The sequence below is a fragment of the Pyxicephalus adspersus genome, chromosome 8 (assembly GCF_032062135.1).
Source record: "Pyxicephalus adspersus chromosome 8, UCB_Pads_2.0, whole genome shotgun sequence".
In the NCBI taxonomy this organism is placed as follows: Eukaryota; Metazoa; Chordata; class Amphibia; order Anura; family Pyxicephalidae; genus Pyxicephalus; species Pyxicephalus adspersus.
The window spans coordinates 28591327-28605623 of record NC_092865.1 but is presented as its reverse complement, the minus strand read 5'-3'; the positions used below and the strand labels follow the sequence as shown (position 1 = coordinate 28605623).

Here is a 14297-nt window from a genome sequence, read left to right as displayed (position 1 = left end):
ACAATGTGGTCTTCTTACAACGACTGCTATCTGCAGTAAGTTTTTATTTTTTGGTGATTATGACCCCAGCAAATGAATGAACCAGAGCTGAAGAAGGATTTGGGCAGATTACTTAAATCAGACCCTAAATTAAATCAGGCCAAAAATAAAACATTTCTGGTTTCTTCCTTATTATTATGCACTTGCAGTTTCCTAATACTGTTGCAGATATGACTATAGAGATCTGGAAATTAGCCACTAGAGAGAGCTCACAGTCCAGAACAATTATTTTAGCACCTTGTTAACAACAGCTCTACTACGCAGATGCGGACCGAAAATACTTGTCCAGAAATAGGGTACTACTGCGCAAGCACAAAGGCGCACATGCTCGGTAAAGCATTCAGCTATTGGGCCCTACTACATGTACCTATACAGGGAGACATTTTTTTTTTACAGCTCTGCTGCGCAGAGGCGGGTTTCCTATTGCCTACCTGTGCAATAGAGCTGTCAAAAAATGTTGGCTGCTTTACAAAGTGATTATTGAGATGGTAGCAGTTCCTGTATTGTGTGACAGTACAGTGAATGTTAAAATAGTAAATCCAATGACAGTGTTACAACTTAAAGCAGAAGTAAACTTAATAAAAATCACACACATTTACCTTCGCAGAAACGTCATTCCTTCTGGAGGTTTCCTGGATTGGGTCCGGTGTCATCCTGATATCCTCCTTAGTGCCTACGCGGGGGCGCGCAGGGCACGCCATCTTCTTTTGCCTTCTGCCTACGTCACCCAATCTCGCACTCTGCAGGCATAAGATCTGGTGACGTGGATGGGAAAATAGGGGCAATCTCACTGCTCATGATACCTCATTTTACCTCATTGAAGAAAAAAATCCTTCTGCGCATGTCCGAGATCAGGCATGCACAAAGGTTACAGCCAGAAGCCTCCTGGGATCCATGACCTATGTATACCTGGAGGCTCTGCACTGCTATTCTGTTTTTATTTATGCAGTGGTGAAGACAGAAGGGGAGGTTTTAAACCACATCCCCCCAAAAAGGTGGTCATTTTTACATCATATAAAAATGGTCATTCACACTTTCATGTAAGGTAACTTTAGTTTAGGTCAGCTTTAAGTAGAAAGAATAGCACAAAAATACAACTAACTAATACAGCTGTGTTAGTATCAGTTAGTCACAAAAAAATATATATAAAAGGGTATTTTTTTCTGTGTTGAAATCAGACTGAAAAGGTCCCTTTTTTTTGTTTCTCTCAGTTCTGTCCCTACTGACGGCTCAGAGGAAGACCACTCTACTTTTAGGGGCAAAAGCAGCTTCTGCCTCATTTCGGAATAATTTGTTTCTCAACACTGTAAAGCAGTACATGGACTGTTGTAAAAACAAAAAGGAAGATCTCTCGCATGTGCAGTGAGATTGGCACTGTTTTTTTCCCATTTATGTCACCCAGTCTCACACATGCGCAGTGCAAGATTGGTGACATAGGAAGAAGATGGAAGAAAAGGGGAAGAAGATGGCGGCGCCTGGAGCTTCCCCTGCGCTGGGACCAAGGAGGATCCTGGGACAATGTGGGACCCAATCCAGGAAACCTCTGGAGGAATCGACTAATCTTTTTTTCCAGTTTAGTTTCACTTTAACAAAGACTATGAACAGCCTGGAGGAGAACAGTGGTCATGAGATGCCCAGATAAGAAAAAAAGATTGACTGTATTTTATGAACAAAAAAACATGGTGGCAATTAATAAACAATGCCTTTAGTGAACTAAATTTCATCCAGATACATTTGAGATCTCATCTATTCTTCTATTTATATATATTCTTCTCTAAATATTTCTTTCCTACATTCGAATGACAATTCCTGATGTTTTCTTATTTATGCGATATTTCTGATGTGTTATCTCTAAACTATTTATAAAGCAGTGTTTTAGCCGCAGTAATTGATTCTCTATCAGGGAATGTTCTCTATCAGTGGGTCAAAAATGTATTTTATTATGGATGGCCAAACAGTTGGTTGATGGTGTACTCAGCATACCTAACTCAGAAATTTCACTTTACATAAAAGGATAGACAACCCTTTTATGTATGGTAAAAAATATGTTGTTTGTTTTTTGCAAGGTGCATCACCCTTTTTGTTAGCACCGTCCCCATATTCTCTGTTGCCTAGGCGATCGAGAAAGAATAGGAGTGCAAAGCATACCGGGAGGCTCTTGGGTGCTCAATCTGCGCATGCCCGAGCATCTCGGGCATGCGCAGAAGCCTTTTTCGCGAGAACAAAAATTTGCCGATCTCACGCATGCGCATCCATCCTACGTCACCCGATCTCGCGCCTGAGTTGGGTGACGTAGGGTGAAGATCTAGGAAAAAGAGGAGAAGATGGTGGGGCCCGAAGCGTCGGCTCTGGAATGGATGCAAGACATCCCTGGATGGATGGGACTTTTTACGCACCTTTCAGTTTAGTTCCTCTTTGGTGTTGGAGTCAGATGGTAATTTCATACATCATTATTTCATCATTAAGAAATAATGGTGTATAAACGCCTTTAAGAACTGAGTTCACCGTAGACACAGACTTCATGAAGGCTTGTATAAAGTCACATGTGTTATGAGGTACGATATAATAATATGAGGTATATAAGTGTATTTTGCACGTTTTGGGACGTTTTAAAGAAATGTCAAGATTGATTATCTTACCCAACAACAGCTAAAAAGCCTCCAGCTAGTCCAAAGGCAATGATACATTTGGAGGTATAGTCCTTTTCACCACATTGAGGATCACATGCTCCTTATCATCATAACTCTTCAAACCGTGAATTCCATCTTAAATTTCTCTATTTCCTTTTGAACCATTGGCCCCAATTTTTCATGTCTAGCAATAGCGCTTTACCTAAATGAGCACCTCTCATGTATTTATATGTATATGTATTTATATTGTAGCTTATTTCTGGGGAAACAGGGTGTATGTGTGTATATATAAATATATATATATATATATATATATATTCACACACACACATATGTATCAAACTTCTAGATTGTAAGCTCTTTGGGGCAGGGTCCTCTCCTCCTGTGTCACTGTCTGTATTTGTCTGTCATTTGCAACCCCTATTTAATGTACAGCGCTGCATAATCTGTTGGCACTATATAAATCCTATTTAATAATAATATTAATAATAAATAATAATAACCCATGCATATAGATAATCACAATAAATGTAAAAGGAATGTTTAGAAGAGAAAAAAAATCTGCACACATCAGTAGGCCTATAAACACCAAGGTAATTTGTACAACCTGAAAAAAAAAACCCACTGTACTCTCCTTACACAAATATTTTATTAAACTTAATTACAATGTGCATTTGGATTGTTTCGCCCTATGAATAAAGCAATAATGAAAACGCATTTACCATGCAGAAAAGTGTTATTTCCATACAATGACATGACCAGGTTTAAGCAATAACAACTCTCTTTGTCTAGCGTGGATGTCTAATTCCACCCAAAGACTGGCAGGCTGACCTTATCAAAGATGGCCACCACACTGGCTCCCACTCATCACGTGAACGGTGCCTGACAGTCCTCCCCCCACCTCTACACAGAGGGTTGGTGAGGGCTGTTTGTATTTGCTCCCACAATGCATTGTGCGCTCCGCGGGAAACCAAAATGGCGAAGGTGTGTAACCGAACCGGGCCGTTAGCTAGGTTTGTCTAGAAGCGAGCCGCCGGTCGGTAACATCTCCCCTCCCGCTCTGCCGACGTCCGGCTGACTGAGTAGCTGGAAGCGCTGAATCGTGTTTTCGCTGTGGGGGGCGCTGTGCACCACTGAAGTGACCGAATGAGGTGAGTGTGTGGCCCGGAGGAGAAAGCTGGCCTGTTGTGTGCTGCAGGTCCCGGCTCACCGGCATAACAAGGGGCAGGAGGCCTCGTTCACCTTTGTCAGGCATTCAAAGAGGACCTGTCACCTATGGGCTGTACATTGTTCCCAAGAAATGAATGGTGTTTGTGTTCTGTGTAACGCTGGCTCTATGGCTCTCTGCTATATCACACAAACAACATGGGTGATGCCTGCCATTATGGTGCCGGCTTTGTGGAGGCATGTTGTTTTCTGCACCCTTCTAATGTGATGATAAATGGGCCCTGGTGGCAGGATTGCCACATAGAAGATGCGCCATGACTCTCTGATAAAAGGCGATAAGATTTGATTATTATAAAATTGGATATTAGAAAGGAATGGAATTGTTTATAATGTCTGTATTTATTAGGAATGTTATCAATCTAGAATATCTCCTGGAAGCATGGAGTTTGTAGGTTCCCCCTGTGTCTGTTTGTTTCCTCCCACATCCCAAAAACATGCTGATAGCTTTATTGACTTCCCGCATGGTAATGTTGCTGATCATGGTATACAAAGCCATATTACTAGTATTAAAGAGGAACTAAACTCAAAACTGCCTAAAACAGAAAAAATACACTTACCTTCAATCCCTCAGAGCAGCCCGATCCATCCGGAGGTGTCTTCTATTGGGTCCCCTGTCGTCCCAGTATCCATCTCCAGGCCGGGGCGGCACCATCTTCTCCTCTACTTCCAGGTTCTTCTTCCTACGTCACCAAACCTAGGCGCAGAATCGGATGACTTAGGTTGAAAAAAAAAATTGCCAATCTCACTGCGCATGCGTAAGATCGGCAAATTTTTCTCTTTGCATAAAAAGGCTCCTTCTACGCATGACTGAGGTGCTCGGGCATGCGCAAAAGAGGACCCAGGAGCCTCCCGGGATGGGTGACGTAGGTATCCCAGGGGGCTTTGCCCCCCTATTCATTCTCCTTCCCCTAGACGATGTTGCACTTAAAAAAACCTAAACAAACAGAATTTTTACTTTACATAAAAGGGTTGTCTACCTTTTATGTAAAGTGCAATTCAGCATCCATTGTCATTTCATGCTGGCATTGTGTATAAATTTATATATGTTTATTGTCATTAAATTTCAGTACCTAACAGTACCCCACATTTGTGCGACCACCCCTGAGGAAGCCTGTGTCAGGGGAAATGCATCGGGTATTTGCAGTCTCACGTTGGCGATCTCCAACTCACAGATACTGTAGTTTATAAACTTTTCTTTGGGTAAACCACCCATTGCTAGCTATTTCCTGTCTAGTGCCAATTACGGTACTTTAGCCAACAAACAGTTGATGCTTTGTCCTTTTCCTACTATATGAGTTAGATGTGTTTATAATATATGAAATGTATTGTATTGTTAATCTGATCATTAACTTCCTTAGCGGTAATGCCGAGTATGGCTCAGGGTGAATTATCCATACCAAAAGCGGTAACTCTAAGCCACACTCGGGGTGGAATTGCCAGGGAGTTTAAACAGCTTACCTACCGTGTTTCCCCGATTTTAAGACATCCTCAATAAATAAGCCACCCCCGATTTTTGAAAAAATAATTAAAATAAGACACTCACCCGTGAGTAAGACAACCCCCGATATCCGATCCTGTGTTTGTCCCCTTGATGCTGGCTTCAGCACGTGTCTCCTCCTGGCTGCAGTGCAGAATGAAACTGAAAGTAACAAGCCGGCATTCTGCACCAGGAAGCAAGCTGCTGATCCCTGCCCTAACGGAGATCCCTGCCCTGGGGACAATCAATGGCACATGAGTGACTTTCAACAATAAATGTGTACTGTAGTCTTCTTCATGGAAAAATAAGACATCCCCTGAAAATAAGGCCTAGGGCATATTTTGGCATTTCAAAAAATATAAGACAGTGCCTTATATTCGGGGAAACAGGGTAGTAAGCGGTGCACGTGGCGTCCTTCAGCGACGCCCGTCATCTTCTTCCCCTGGCGATGCCATTTTTGCCATAAGAATCCCTCTTTTTCTTTCCTTTTTCTTATACTAATGTCGTGGTTAGCAAACACCAAACTAAGGGTATCTTAATTTACCAACTCATTAAGGAAAGCTGCCACTACATTTACTACATAATGATTTTCCTAATTGGCTTCCCAAATCGTCCTTAGACTGTGTTGATGACATATTACTAAGGTAGGGACATTAGATTGTCAGCCCCTTAGAGGGACAGCTAGTCACATGACTATGGACTTTGTACAGCGCTGCCTAATATGTCGGCACTATACAAATACTGAATAATGATAATGATGGAACACAAAGAATATGCCTCTCTCTTCCCATTAGGATCTCCATTATTATCTTGTACACTACGCAGCGATTTACAGAACTATTAGTTGTGTCACTATCTGTCGCCCAAAGGAACCTAATTCTCACGTCCCTGCCATAGTCTTTTGTCATCACCACAGGTTAATTCTGCAGAAGGAAAATTAAAGGCAGAGAGCGCATACAAACTCCATGCAGATAGCGTCCTGAGATTTGAGACCCAGTGCTGCAAAGAGTGCTAACCACTGAGCCGCCTGCATACAGAACTCAGTACATTCCTATCTGTAGTTACACCACAGGTTGATTCTCTACAGCCTGGGCTTCTGCAATGCATATACATGGATTGTGTCACCTTTTAACATTTATTTTTTTTTTTAAGTCAGCCCTTTACGAAGAAAAAAAAGAATGCCCAGAAATTCTGCAATGAAGATCCTTGTTTAGCCATCTTCTGTTACTGGTTGACAACCTCTGTCCCTTTCTCCCTTTAGATTCTGTGTTGTCACCCTGTCTCATGTGCTTTAATTGGAGATTTTAAAGCAGCAGTACTTATGGGGGGCACTGGAAATAACTTTTGTGGTTTAGGGAACTCCTGAAAATCATAGCATGGTCCACAGCTCACGGTACATTAGTGCGCTGGCCAGTGGGAAGAATGTCGCCATTATAAATGGGCAAAAAGTCCTTTGGTGTCTGGGATAACAAAAGTGCTCAAGGAACTCTTAACCTGGGTACACACGTGCAGTAGTTGTCCTTAGAAAATGAACAACTAATGACAGATCAACAATTATGCACGATTATTTTGAACGATCGTATTGTGCACAAATATGTACATGCTGTAACGATACGATCGTTATAATCCACCCATTATGTACACACGCTAGATACTATTGTTTGATCGATGCAGGAAGTGACATGTACAGGAGAAAGTGTACTGCAGAACCATCCACGATCAGTGAACGACCGTACACACAATAGATAGCAAATAATCGTTGCCCAATCAGATCCGCCGGGACAGTTGTTCGTTTCCAGCAACAATCCTCCTTCATCGGCGTCGTTGGCCGGTTGTTGTGCACTTTTTTTGTTAACAATTATAGAACGAACGGTCGTTAGTCTCCAACAATAATTATTGCACGTGTGTACACAGCCTTAGCAACCTCTGAAGGAACCCTATTATTCTACAAAACCCTGGTTGAGAAACGTTTGCTATACTTTCAACAAGACAAAGGCATTGTCTGCTGTTATCACCATCCGGAATCCTGCCATGTGAAATGTCACACAGCAATTGCTGGAGGGATATCACAGGCTTCAGGTCAGTTGTACAAACAATGAGGAAAATGTTAAATCTACATCACAGCTACCCCCATAGTTGTGATTTGGCCTGACACTGTAGTGCTCATTCCAGAATTTTTTTTAAGCTGGGTGGTAAGAAATTGTAGGTGGGTGGCAGCCCCTGTATTGTGACCCAACAAAAACAGCTGGGTGCTCACCAAAAAATGCAGGGTGGTGCATCCGGCTAAAAGGGGCTGGGGGAGAACACTGCCCTGCAAATAATTTTATATTTTGATGGGAAATTGTTCTGAGACAATGAAAACATTCTTTGGTTATCTACAGATCTGTATTTAATGCAATAATGATATTTGTAAGAACAAGCTTGTAAAAACACAAAAGTCATAAAATATTGCTTCAAGGTAAACACTAAATATGTCACTGGCTGAAAATACACTGTGCTGTACTGTTGGGAATTTATTACAGATCTATGAATTATTTCTTATTGGTTACAAAATTCTTGGCATAATTTATGAATATGTCAGTAAAGTCTCACATTGTGGTTGCCTTGTGGTTTCTGCTTCCTCACACCTGTGCCCATAGATAAGATTCTACATGTAGGGTCCCACCCGTGGCCACACATGGGGTATGAATGGGAGGGGTAGTAAGCAGTTAAGCATCACCACTTGTTGAATCATGGGTTTGGTAAGGCTGTTTTCTGACTGGCAGTGAGGTTGTGGTTACCACTGCCTCAGGCAGCCCCTTACAGAATGAATGGGGGGGGGGGTAAGTGAGTGGATCAGTACCCCCACCTGTGAAATCGGCATTCTCTGGTTCTCTAGGAACCAACACTTCAGTAGTAGTTACCGAGCTGGTAAGATCCATTTGAAGCCATGTGGGATTGCTTGATTGTGCTTTAGGGCAGAATCAGAACCAGCTCAGTGACTGAAATGACCAAGCTGCTGGCCAGGCTCCAACCTTCGGGAGCCATCCAGAGATTCCTGTTCTTACCACAGTCCAAACGAGCTGTAAATGTAACAAATATTGAAATGTAGCTATTTTGCATAAGGCTGCAAACACATGTTCAATTGTTGGAAAGGATCTTTCCTGTTCCTTTCCAAGGACAAAGACTGAATGGGTGCTCTACATGCAGCACCGATCTGCTCTATGGAGAGAGGAGAGAGAGAACGACGGAGCGGCACCTCGCTGCACTCTCTCCCCTTCACTTCCATTACGATCATCCGTGAATCTGCCAGGACGGATCCATGAACAACGAGCCCTGTACACACGCCAGATTCTCGTCTGATGTCAGCCTGGGGGGGACAATTATCAGACAAAAAAATCATCTGTCATGTGTGCACAGCCTAAGGCTAAGTACACACATGCAATAATTATCATTAGTAAACAAACGATTAATCACCGATCAACGATTATTCACGATTATTTTGAACAATTATATAGTGCACAATTCTGTACATGCTGTAACGATACGATTGTTCAAATATAATCCACTAATAGTGTACACACGCTAGATACGATCGTTTGAACAGTGCGGGAAGTGACACGTAAAGGAGAAAGTGTACAACAGAAACATGCACGATCACCGAACGACCGTACACACAATAGATAGCAAACGATCGTCGCCCGATTAGATCCCCTGGGACGGCCGTAGGTTTCCCGCGACATTCCTCGTTCATCGGTGTTGTTGGCCAGTCTCTGTGTACTTTTTTATAGACGCCAGACTGTTCAGAGCCCTGGCACTGCCTTTCTATGATGACCATAGATTGTTATTAGCACACAGTGCTGATGTGACCAAGCTAATCTTGTCTATTACCTTATAAAGCTATGTTAAGTTTTTTTGTATTAAGACAATTCAATCTAACCTAACTATATGAATCTTTTACATTTTTTCAATTTATTTTTTCTTGGGCTTATTTTCAACAGTCTGAATTGTGTCTGATCCAATACACATGGGCAGGGTGAGATCTCTGTTATGTAAAATGCGAGTTTATAATATTTGTATTCCGTCTCGTTTTGATGGCACTTTTCTCTTTTGTTTGTTGTCAGCTAGCAGCTAAAGGGTTGATTGGGTGGGTCAGGCGGGGTGAATGTCCCTGCTGATGTGGTCACAGACAGCTCCTCTTTGTGTCTTTCCATGAGCCAGGTTGCTACAAGGCTTTGTTCTGCCTTTGTCAAAGGCAAGTTCTCCTTTTTATTCATGCACATTTAACAGTGCAGCCATAATTGCGCAGGTGCCCGTTTTGACAGCTGAAGGGCAGACAGCAGTTGCTAAATGTGTTCCCGCCTGTGTGATAATTTGTAAACACAGGAAACAAATACTATATAATAAAACACGCAGCTTGATTTACACATTCGTTGCCTCTCCACATGATTTGGTATGCAAATGAAACAGACCAATTTAAGCTGGAAATCTCTGGCCAGAATATTTATCGGTTTGAACTGTTAAAAGATATATACATTTAGCTTTTTATATTACTGTGTCTCCTAGATTGTAAGCTCATTGGGGCAGGGTCCTCTCCTCCTCCTGTGTCACAATGTATTACTGTTTCTGTATTCATCTGTCATTTGCAAGCCCTATAATATTAATATTAATATGTTACCTGGTGCTTGTAAAATAAACAAGTTTATTACTAGGTTTTAATTTTTTTTTAATTTCCTTATTTTTTTAAAATTTTGTTTTAAAAAAGACAGTGCTTTAATCCATATATATATATATATATATATATATATATATATATAATAAATCTAAGCATTTAAATACAGCACTGTGTAATATGTTGGCACCATATAAATCCTGTTTAATTATTATAATAATGTCTATGATGGGAAAGCCGTTAACCCTAACCATGTTTTTGAGGGATACAATTTTCCGGCTAGTAGAAAGTTTTGTTGTGTGTCCAGCCTGCCTTAAGTGAACTGTACACATGATACTGAGCCTAGATGACTGAAAGAAAATAGTGGACAGTACAGATCAGTGGGATGATGCTTGTAGTTCATCACAGAGGAAATAATTGGATTTTGTAGCAGGACACCGGTTATTGTGTGAAGGGAAATACCGGTTATTGTGTCAAGGGAAATAGGAATATTCCTTTTCATGACAGAAGAGGGCTCTCTACAAGTGCAAGAAAAGTATAAGGAGAGCTAATGACTATTAATATTAAATATTTGTATAGCGCCAACATATTTTGCAGCGCTTTACATTAAATAGGAGCTTTAAGGCATCATTTACTTTGTTCTCTGCATTTTTTTTTACCCAAATGATCATTTACTTTGTTTATTAAACCATCCACGTATTCTTGGTTTTTGGAAAGATTTTACTTTCATTTTATTTTTTATTAGATATTTGTAGAATGGTGTATTTGTTATGTTTGTCAGGCATGGAACTGAAGTATTTATTGTTGGTTCTTATGTGCTTTACTTTTAAGAGAGCATAAAGTTTTTTTTTTAGTAATGTGCTTTAGATGCTGTTCTAAATAAAATAAATTTGTGGTCACCATTGGACTTAACCAAAGTACATGATTTATAAAGTCCTATGTTGATCTATGGGTTGGATTTCTTGTTATCATAACATTCTCTTTACAAGCATCCATATTAAACATGAACCTTATGTAAAGGTTTCTCCTGATGTTTACTCTTTTATGTAAAGGAAAAAGCAAATAAAGGCACATGGCACATTTTAAATATGCTAATAATGAGTTTAGGAACTGTCTTGTTAATGTGTTTTTTTTAGTTTGTTTTTAAGAGACACAACTGCTGCAGGCAAGTCACTGGTCCTTAAAAGATCCCCCTTCCGGCATAATACCAAGGCCTCGAAGTCTTTGACAAAATCATCTGTTTGTCATGGACAGAAACCCAAGAGACGAGTTTGTAAATTTGAAGAAGGCCAGGATGTCTTAGCAAGATGGTCAGATGGATTGTTTTATCTTGGAACTATCGAAAAGGTAATTACTGATGCAATGTATTTATTTATGTCACTTACCTTTCATTCTTTGAAATGTATGGTAAACAAAAATACTTCAAAATGATGTGTAGGAGAAGATAAGTTTGTTTTCCAGTACAGGTTGACATTCAAAACTCCGGTCATTGAAGATCCGCTTCCTTCAGTTTTCCGGCATGGATTTCGAAGCACATTTTCAATTTTACACTGTTTTCTGGAGGCGTGGTTTATGTTTTGATGGCTCTGTACTCCAGAATCAGCTGTTATGTCTTGCTTGCACATGCTTTCCTTCTCATTTACTTTCAGCTTTATAGATTATGGATTCAGCAAAGAAAAGAAATGTACTATGTAAACATTGTGCATTGTCGATTGCAGAGACAGTGGAAATGCTAAAAAAAAACTTCATAGTGATACATGATAGTGTTAATGATAGAACATTACATTTCATTTGCTTTTCATTTAAAGTCATTTCATTTAGTGTTATTTCATTTTAATATATACAGCATATATAACCTTAAAAATCCAGAATTTTGTAAAATCCGGCACTCCTCAGGCCTGAAGGTTATATTCCAATAGACACAAGTTGAGTCTAAACAATGGTTTAAGTTCAAAATACTCCGATATCCATATTTTGTAAAATAGAGGACGGTTTTTCCAACCTGATTGCCCAGTCCCTGACATTGGGATATATTGAAAGGACAGAAGTTCATCAATTTAGTGGCAATTGCTTTACATTAAATGAACAAATTACCAGCATGAGCAATTGTCACCAAGTGGAATTCAGGAATCCAAAAGTTTCCAAACAGCATTTTAGTAATCTTGCCTTATTATCCCCAAAACACTTGCTCAGTTTTCTACTCTTGACACTGAAGTGGTCAAGGAGATCTGGATCCCTTCGTTACAGATTGTGAGCTTTGCTGTTGCAGTGAGAGAGATACAAAGAGATGGGATGGGGGAAAACAGCAGATTGGTTTTCTGACTGCCCAGGTCATTGTAGGAAAACGAAAAAGAAAATCCTAACCCTTCAGCTAATTTTTAGTACTTTGAGACATCGACTAGAAACTTATTCATATCAGTAGTACTGACTTTGCTTGCTGCATGCTTCTTCTGTGTCAGTGGATGACATGCTGTTAATGCCAAAGACACCCAGCCAACTATCATCAGGAAAAGGTAGGTGATGACAGCCTCCATATTTTTCTCAGTAAAATTTCTGTAGGCTGAAAACAAACCTTTTTTGGTTCAGCTAGTTCATGGTCCATTAGGATCAAGTGAGGCATGATGCACGTCTATGTATGTTGTCATGCAAAATGATTCATGTTGTAAAATGTAAATAGTTTGAACGTTGGATGCACAACACGTCATGTATTATGATGCATTTTATTGATTTCAATGAAAATACTTTGTGATAAGACACACCAAAATGCAGAACTGTGTTTGAGCCTTATTATGCTCATACTGTTTGTCTGGGTTGAAAATATAAATCATGGAGGCTATGATGTAAATAAGTTATCACGGGAGAGGAGGAGTATAGGAAAAAGAACTTCTAAATTTAGATTAGTAAATAGTTTTTTGTAATGGTTTCCCACAAAATTTAGTCATGGTCTTCCCTCACAGTTATCATTGTTTACATTTCATATTTGAATTATGCATTATTTCTATTGCAGATAGATAACGTTCAGCAGAGCTGTTTTATAATTTTTGAAGACAGCTCTAAATCGTGGGTACTCTGGAAGGACATACAAACAGGTAAAATATTAGTAGGTAATACTAATTTATTTTTTCTGGACATTTTTGGTTTTAATATTAACCTCAATACAGCTAATAGCTTTAAAATCTCCTTTGTCCGTATCTAACCCCACCAAATCCCACCCATTTTTTTTTGCTCTGTTTCTTCAGTAAGCCTATTTTCACAGGGCACAGTGTTTTACGAGATTACAAGCAATCAGACCCATCTCCTCCTCTTATGACAGCGCTCTAAATATATTTATTAATGAATCTTGTCCTTTGGGTCTGTAGTTTTGGGTTTTTCTTTTCCTAATTAGCCATTTGTAACCCCAATGGGAAAGGTATACATTCACTTTCTGCCCTGGTGTCATGAGGACTACAGATGTCAGCAGCTAGTGTCACAAGAAAGAGAATACACTGTTTAAAACTCCCTAACTTCTTGTCTCCTTTGAAGAGATATATCATCACTTTTCATCATCATGTCCTAATTGTCCTCCATTGTACCCAGAAATCAAAAGTTTTGAGTGAAGTTGGAATTTAATGTAAATTAGGTTGATATTTTAAAAGCTGTTTTTCTTGTCTTTAATTTCAGGAGCCTCGTCTGAAAGTGGGGAAATGGTTTGTTCAATATGTCAGGAGGAGTATTCTGAAGCACCGAATGAGATAGTTATTTGTGACAAATGTGGCCAAGGTTTGTGAAATCAAGTGTTTTGGTTAATGAAGTTCCAGATTGTGCGTGCATCTGTTCCTTTATGTAAGTTAGATAAGAAATTGGATTTGAAACAAATTTGTTTTGTTTTTCTGTTTGTAGGATATCACCAACTGTGCCACACTCCAAAGATTGACTCCGCTGTGATTGATAGTGATGAGAAATGGTTATGCCGGCAGTGCGTATTTGCCACTACTACTAAGGTAAACTTGAACCATGTATGCAATGAACACTTTTCTTTTATGTTAAACAATTTTGGATACCTAGTCAGTTTGTTCGTTTCTTCATATGTGAACATAGAGAAAGATAGATTATACATATGTTTTGTTAGTTGTAGCCAAACTCCAGTTAGATATACAAAAATCAGTCCATGCAGTTTAAATTTCCTGATAAACTGAGTAATTTAGGTGTTAGCTCATGAGTTGACAAGAAACATGATGAAAGGTCAGAGGATAGACTGTTGTTCAATTGCTGTTCAATCCCAGGCTGGCAACAT

General features: G+C 39.8%; 1 protein-coding gene across 1 annotated transcript in view; it reads left to right on the top strand.

Annotated features, from left to right (window-relative positions):
* The first annotated feature begins 3595 nt into the window (after positions 1–3595).
* Positions 3596–14297, top strand: part of MTF2 (metal response element binding transcription factor 2) — a 24493-nt gene continuing 13791 nt past the window's right edge. Inside the window, exons 1-5 of the mRNA XM_072419875.1 lie at positions 3596–3820; positions 11173–11371; positions 13032–13113; positions 13685–13783; positions 13904–14004. Of these exons, the coding sequence (XP_072275976.1) occupies positions 3816–3820; positions 11173–11371; positions 13032–13113; positions 13685–13783; positions 13904–14004 (486 nt within the window). The 5' untranslated portion in view covers positions 3596–3815. The remainder of the gene's footprint in view (positions 3821–11172; positions 11372–13031; positions 13114–13684; positions 13784–13903; positions 14005–14297) is intronic.